The 7694-nt window shown below is 45.3% G+C and overlaps 1 protein-coding gene across 4 annotated transcripts in view; it reads left to right on the plus strand.

Annotated features, from left to right (window-relative positions):
- Positions 1-6101, plus strand: part of LOC106576468 (adiponectin receptor protein 2) — a 104218-nt gene extending 98117 nt beyond the window's left edge. For all 4 annotated transcript variants that reach the window (XM_082964205.1, XM_082964206.1, XM_082964208.1 and 1 more), the window contains 2 exons: positions 698-891; positions 3047-6101. In XM_082964205.1, the coding sequence (XP_082820331.1) occupies positions 698-891; positions 3047-3175 (323 nt within the window). In that variant the 3' untranslated portion in view covers positions 3176-6101. The remainder of the gene's footprint in view (positions 1-697; positions 892-3046) is intronic.
- Positions 6102-7694: the final 1593 nt, after the last annotated feature.

Genomic DNA, 7694 nt, shown 5'->3' on the forward strand with positions numbered 1-7694 from the left:
AACGTCTGTCTGTCTATATTAACGTCTGTCTGTCTGTCTGTCTGTCTGTCTGTCTGTCTGTCTGTCTGTCTGTCTGTCTGTCTGTCTGTCTGTCTGTATTAGCGTCTGTCTGTCTGTCTGTCTGTCTGTATTAGCGTCTGTCTGTCTGTCTATATTAGCCTCTGTCTGTCTGTCTATATTAGCCTCTGTCTGTCTGTATTAGCGTCTGTCTGTCTGTCTGTCTGTCTGTCTGTCTGTCTGTCTGTCTGTCTGTATTAACCCCCGTCTGTCTGTCTGTCTGTATTAACCCCCGTCTGTCTGTCTGTCTGTCTCTGTCTGTCTATATTAACGTCTGTCTGTCTATATTAACGTCTGTCTGTCTGTCTGTCTGTCTGTCTGTCTGTCTGTCTGTCTGTCTGTCTGTCTGTCTGTCTGTATTAGCGTCTGTCTGTCTGTCTGTCTGTCTGTCTGTATTAGCGTCTGTCTGTCTGTCTGTGTCTGTCTGTCTGTCTGTATTAACCCCCGTCTGTCTGTCTGTCTGTCTGTATTAACCCCCGTCTGTCTGTCTGTCTGTATTAACCCCCGTCTGTCTGTCTGTCTGTCTGTATTAACCCCCGTCTGTCTGTCTGTCTGTCTGTATTAACCCCTGTCTGTCTGTCTGTCTGTATTAACCCCCGTCTGTCTCTGTCTGTATTAACCCCTGTCTGTCTGTCTCCAGGAGTGTTTGTAGGTCTGGGTCTGAGTGGTGTGGTCCCCACCCTGCACTTTGTCATCACTGAAGGCTTGCTGAGAGCCACTACTATGGGTCAGATGGGCTGGCTGCTCCTCATGGCTACTCTCTACATCTCTGGAGCCTGTATCTACGCAGCACGCATCCCAGAGAGATTCTTCCCAGGGAAATGTGACATCTGGGTGGGTACAAGTAGAGAACCTCTGGGCTGCACGCACGCACACACACACACACACACACACACACACACACACACACACACACAGTGGAGTTAAATATAACTCTTTGGCTGTTTAGTGTGGGCTGATTGATCCCAGATGTGTTTGTTTTGAGGAAACCTTTCCTCAGTCTCCCTCACACAGCTGAAGGTAAATAATGAATTGAGGACATTGTATAGGGCAGTGGTTAGGTCATTTAGTATGACAGTACCATCCTTTACACCCCGTCACCTGTGACCCGGTGGTTCCCCTTCATTAACACCCAGCTGGAGAGGGGGCAGGCCTGGGAGAGCTAGCCCAGAACAGGGACATCAGGCTGGGCCTCGCTGCCCCTCTCCTCCCCCCTTTCTGGTCCTCAGCTGGTGGGAGGTTAATATCCTCTGTGTTACAGTACTTTAGGACAGTACTGTGTAGTGGGAGGTTAATATCCTCTGTGTTACAGTACTTTAGGACAGTACTGTGTAGTGGGAGGTTAATATCCTCTGTGTTACAGTACTTTAGGACAGTACTGTGTAGTGGGAGGTTAATATCCTCTGTGTTACAGTACTTTAGGACAGTACTGTGTAGTGGGAGGTTAATATCCTCTCTGTTACAGTACTTTAGGACAGTACTGTGTAGTGGGAGGTTAATATCCTCTCTGTTACAGTACTTTAGGACAGTACTGTGTAGTGGGAGGTTAGTATCCTCTGTGTTACAGTACTTTAGGACAGTACTGTGTAGTGGGAGGTTAATATCCTCTGTGTTACAGTACTTTAGGACAGTACTGTGTAGTGGGAGGTTAATATCCTCTGTGTTACAGTACTTTAGGACAGTACTGTGTAGTGGGAGGTTAATATCCTCTGTGTTACAGTACTTTAGGACAGTACTGTGTGTGTGTGTGTCTCAGGTCAGTGTGTGGGGGAATATTCCCTCCCGTTCTCTACATCTGTCCTGGAGATGGTTGCTAGTTAGTTGACAGGTCAGTTGACCGGTCAGTTGACAGGTGAGTTGACAGTCCAGTTGACGGTCAGTTGATAGTCCAGTTGATAGTCCAGTTGATAGTCCAGTTGACAGGTCAGTTGGCAGGTCAGTTGACAGTCCAGTTGACGGTCAGTTGACGTCCAGTTGACAGTCCAGTTGATAGTCCAGTTGACAGTCCAGTTGATAGTCCAGTTGATAGTCCAGTTGACAGTCCAGTTGACAGTCCAGTTGATAGTCCAGTTGATAGTCCAGTTGATAGGTCAGTTGACAGGTCAGTTGACAGGTCAGTTGACAGGTCAGTTGACGTCCAGTTGATAGTCCAGTTGATAGTCCAGTTGACAGTCCAGTTGATAGTCCAGTTGATAGTCCAGTTGATAGGTCAGTTGACAGGTCAGTTGACAGGTCAGTTGACAGGTCAGTTGACGTCCAGTTGATAGTCCAGTTGATAGTCCAGTTGATAGTCCAGTTGACAGTCCAGTTGACGGTACAGTTGACGGTACAGTTGACAGTCCAGTTGACAGTCCAGTTGACAGTCCAGTTGACAGTCCAGTTGACAGGTTAGTTGACAGTCAGCCCCAACGTGAGCCCTGTGTTACCCATGTGGAAGGGAGGAGAGGCCCGGGACAGAAGGGCATGACGATACATCGCTGAGTTAGATGGGCAATGTAGCGTGGCAGGTATTTGGTCCACACCAACTCCTCCATGACATAGTCTGGGCATGTTGTTTACACACACACACACACTGCACGTTTTGGTTTCCCCCCTGACACTACACAGCTGATTGGGGACCGAGTTTGGGGAAACCCTGGACTGAAACTTCCTGTGTCTTAGTGACACACCTGGATGTACGGCTGACTGTGGGGACCATCTTGATGTAGAAGGAGCTATGGGCTGTTTTTAGACACCATCTCTGATCCTCAGACATGATTTACTACAAACATAGAGAGTACATGAACGTTAACCTGGTCTCAGATCTGTTTGTTCTCTTGTCTGCTCCCATGTCCGTCTGTGGCAAACCAAACATGACAATGAGTGAAGTGGTTATCTTGGGGGACAGGCTAATGTAGACCTGTACGTGACCCAGCAACCATAGAGGCTAAATCAGAAGTAACTGAACTCTTCACTGATCATCCCTCTCTCCTCCTCTCTTTCCCTCCAGTTCCACTCTCATCAGCTGTTCCACGTCCTGGTGGTGGCGGGAGCGTTCGTCCATTTCCACGGCGTGTCCAACCTGCAGGCCTTCCGCTACGCTGCCGGGGCGGGCTGTGAAGAGGACAATGCCCTGTGAAGATCCTGGCCGTCACGGCAACGCACCACCAGGGGAGACGCACATATACATACATACACACACACACACACACACACACACACACACACACACACACACACACACACACTGACTCCCCAGTAGCGACCCGTCTCTCTGTCTACAGGAGACCCCTTAGAGGACACATGAAAAAACACACCTACGTCTCAGATGTTTTTCTTCTCCTCTCTCCATCTTGTTTTCAATAACTGCGTCTAGGGGTTCTGGACATTTGAGATTGGTCCCCCCCCATATTGAGTAATCTGTTGAAGTGGTTGTTATGATTATCATCGTTCTAAACGCTGTGCTCACGGTGCAAAGCAACAAAAAAATACAATGTGGGGGTTTCTTAATGCTATAGTGGTGGGGGTTTCTTAATGCTATAGTGGTGGGGGTTTCTTAATGCTATAGTGGTGGGGGTTTCTTAATGCTATAGTGGTGGGGGTTTCTTAATGCTATAGTGGTGGGGGTTTCTTAATGCTATAGTGGTGGGGGTTTCTTAATGCTATAGTGGTGGGGGTTTCTTAATGCTATAGTGGTGGGGGTTTCTTAATGCTATAGTGGTGGAAAGAAAAGCTGTACAAAAAAAAGAAAGAAATGGAATTATGTGTGGAAAGTATTTTTTTGTTCCATGAAAAGGGTGGGTGCCGGGGGGGTCGGGCAGGCTAGCCGCTTTTCAACGTTTTTCATGTAAATAAGATTTCTAAATTCGGGTTATATAGATTTGTATTAAATATATATAATAATAAATAAAATAAAAACATTAAATACATACAAAAAAATGTTAAGATATTGAATAAAAAAAATCGACAAAGATGATGCGACAACAACCAAGAAAAGCCCATTGTGAATAAAGAAATGATTTGGCCAGAGGGGAAGTAAAGTGGGGATACAGCACAACCACACACTGTTGAAGGGGAGAGGAGATCCAACTTCATAACGAGGGAGGAGGGTCGGCAAGGGTTAAGCCCGAGGGTGGAGATGTGACCTGTGACTGGCTGAAGTTGAGCCCCAGTTGACAAATCAGGTGCTTTTCAACAGTAGTGCACTACATGAGGAATAGGGTGCCGTTATGTCTTGACGTGTAGCTACTTTATCTCATCCATTAGACTGTGACATGTAGTGTGTCACTGACTAGTGTGTCACCCCAACAGTCAACACCACCCTTCCTTCCTAACGTTAGAAACCAACGTCGGTGTGTGTACAAAATGGCACACCATTCCCTTTTTATATAGTGCACTACTTTTGACCAGAGCCCAGTGTAAGTCAAAAGTAGTACAAGGATATTTTAGGGAACATGGTGCCATTCCTGATGCGTTAGTTTCTCCAACCCCAAGTGAAACCGTCATCAGTGAAAAGTTGACGTTTCTATCTCCTTACCAAGTGAGCCTAGACTCTTTTCCTTCTGCTCTGGCATAAAGTCACTTGTACTACGTTTTGTGTGAAGTGTGTGATTCATTGACTTTAAGATTACGGCCCAAAGGGCACCCTATTCCCTATTTAGTGCACTACTTTTGACCAGGTAGTGACCTATATAGGGAATAGTGTGCCATTTGGGACAGAAGATCAATATTTCAGAACAAAATATGCATCTCTAAATGTGTTTTATTTTTATTTAGAATGCTATTATTGTCTTATTCATTATCATCACAGGCTTTAAGTTGGGGTTTTTCTTGCTCCAATACTGTTGCGATTGTGTCTGTTTTTTTGGGAGGTTTTCTATTCTCTTTTAAAGGGTGTGTATGTGATTTGAAAAGATTGAAACATGTAATACCAGATTCACTCAGAGGGGTGTCAATCACTCTGGGGTTCTGTTTGGACCTTTGTGTATTAGGGCTTGATTCAGTCCACTGCTGAAGTTCAGCATTAATGCACCATCTGACATTTAAAAGCAATCGTCCCGCGTTTCGCGGAGAATGCTGCCGTGGTAAACGCTGCGTAAGTCGGCTCAATGGGAGGTGAGCTTCGGCGATACGGATTGAATTGAGTCCTTTAGTTATTCATGTGTATCAGATCTACTTTCTAGACGTGTAGCTACGCCACGGTGCATAGCTGTGCTGAGGCTGAGAGCCTTCTCTCTCCACTTCAGATTTATCCACCACACACCTGCTCAGTCTTACTGCTTCTGTACCTGTCGCTCCAGTTCAAACACTAACAGACATGTATTCATTGTGACGATATACTGGCGGTGCATCTGAGACCTTGATCTCAGTTCCACTAGAGAACAGTGGTCCCACCTAGCTTGGTTGCCAGGTCAGTATGTGCTTTAGCCAAATAATGCCATGACATTGAAAGTCTGACGTTTTGCTTAAGCCTGTACAGATCTGGCAACTAGGCTAGACCAGACAGTGGAGTCGGACCTTAAACCCTCCATATAACTCTGTTGTAGAGGAGTGTATTTGCTCATCGCAGTTAAAATGCTTATAAACATAATCAGGGAGGCAGTTTCCACTCTTGACTCTTAGGAGGAAGGAGTTTTTCCCTCTTCTGTCCTTCTCTTGGGTTTTGGTCCTTGATAGCCTGGTCCCAGATGTGTTTGTGCTGTCTTGCCAACTCATTGTCAGACTGTGACTGTTGGAGTTGGCTGGACGGCACGAAGAGATCTGGGACCAGGCTAGGTCCTTAATGCTCTGTGTTGAGACTATATAGATGTCTTAACTTCTCAGTCTTCAGCCCAGAGTTACAAGGCCTTTGTTTCATTCTGACATTTCAACAGAAAAAAAACATCAAAGGAAATGGATGTTTTAGTTTTATTAGTTTTTTTAAATTAATTTATTTCATTTTTGTTGTTTTTTTGGGAAGTGCATTTTGTTTGTTGAAGCACACGTCCAGTGTTGACCGTGTGATTTGCAATAGGTCTTTATATCTGCTGTATTGTTCTAATAAAAAGGGTTTGGATTGTGGGAAAGTTTGTGTTTATTGGCTTTGTGATATCTAATACTTTGTGTTGATGACTTGAGGTGCATTTCAAAATGTCATTTGTGGGATTTTATTATCAGACATTCCTCTTTTTATCGTGCTCAGTTTTCTGTAGTGGCATGGATTTTATTTAATTTTTTCCTGCCCAGTTTGTGGTCCTGCATGATTTTTCATTCATCTATTTCAAATACTGTTCGTCTTTCCACAATACCTCTCGATCTCCTGGCAGCCGCCTCAACAGTACTGGAAAAGGCCAACGCTCCATCCCATTTTCCAACAGGTTTTGAGGTAAGATTGAGGAAGAGCCTGTACGTTACTGCAAGTCTAGTAGAAGGTTAGGAGGGTTCCGTAGGGAACCAGCTGAGCTCTCTGGGATGACTGACTGCAGGGTACTTAGTTCAAGCCCTGGGTGGTAAGCTTCCTGCCCACAGGGTACTGAGTTGAAGCCCTGGGTGTGACAGGTTGTGTGTCTGAGTAGCAGCCTCTCTGGGTCAGTCTGAGACGGTTATGGAGATTATCTCCTGGACACTTAAAGACCACTTTATTCAGAGGTTTTCCTCCATAACCTCTGCTGGTTGCTCTTCTGGAGCTCCAGGATTGAACCCCCAGCTTACCATATCTCTGATCGTGTCGGTGTGGCACTCCTAGTGGCCTTGACTCTTTCTGCAGCAGAGTTCATGGTCCCAACACATCCTGATCCAGAGCTGTGACAGAACCTGCAACCCTGAACGTATGGGGTGAGATCTTTACACCAGAGCTACAGACCCCTTCTCACTCAGACTGGGGTTTGAACCTACAACCCTGAACATACAGGGTGAGATCTTTACACCAGAGCGACAGACCCCTTCTCACTCAGACTGGGGTTTGAACCTACAACCCTGAACATACAGGGTGAGATCTTTACACCAGAGCGACAGACCCCTTCTCACTCAGACTGGGGTTTGAACCTGCAACCCTGAACGTATGGGGTGAGATCTTTACACCAGAGCCACAGACCCCTTCTCACTCAGACTGGGGTTTGAACCTACAACCCTGAACATACAGGGTGAGATCTTTACACCAGAGCCACAGACTCCTTCACACCTCTGTTTTCTTTGTCATTTTCACATTGACAGTTGCAGAAATCCACACTGAAGTTGGAGCTTTGAACCTGCTCCCTCTAGAATGGAAGACTGAGATTTAACCCCATAATCAGACTCCATCAATATTCCACTTTTTGTATATTTGACATTAAGTTTCAGCGGTTGAACACAAAAGATACGATTTGAACCTAGTTTGGAAAGCAGGGATTTAACCCCAAAGCCACCACGTGGAAAAAGTACTGAATTGGCATACTTGAGTAAAGATACCTTAGTAGAAAATGACTCACTTAAAAGCGAAATTCACCCAGTAAAATACAAGTAGTTGGTTTTAAATATCAAAAGTAATTATTTCAAGTTACTTTTTTAAATGTACGAATAGCCAAGGTGCATTCCAACACTCAGACATCATTTTACAAATGAAGCATGTGTGTTTAGTGAGTCTGCCAGATCAGAGGCAGTAGGGATGTTCTCTTGATAAGTGTGTGAATTGGACCATTTTC

This window comes from Salmo salar, chromosome 17 (genome assembly GCF_965601325.2).
Source record: "Salmo salar chromosome 17, fSalSal1, whole genome shotgun sequence".
NCBI classification, from domain to species: Eukaryota; Metazoa; Chordata; class Actinopteri; order Salmoniformes; family Salmonidae; genus Salmo; species Salmo salar.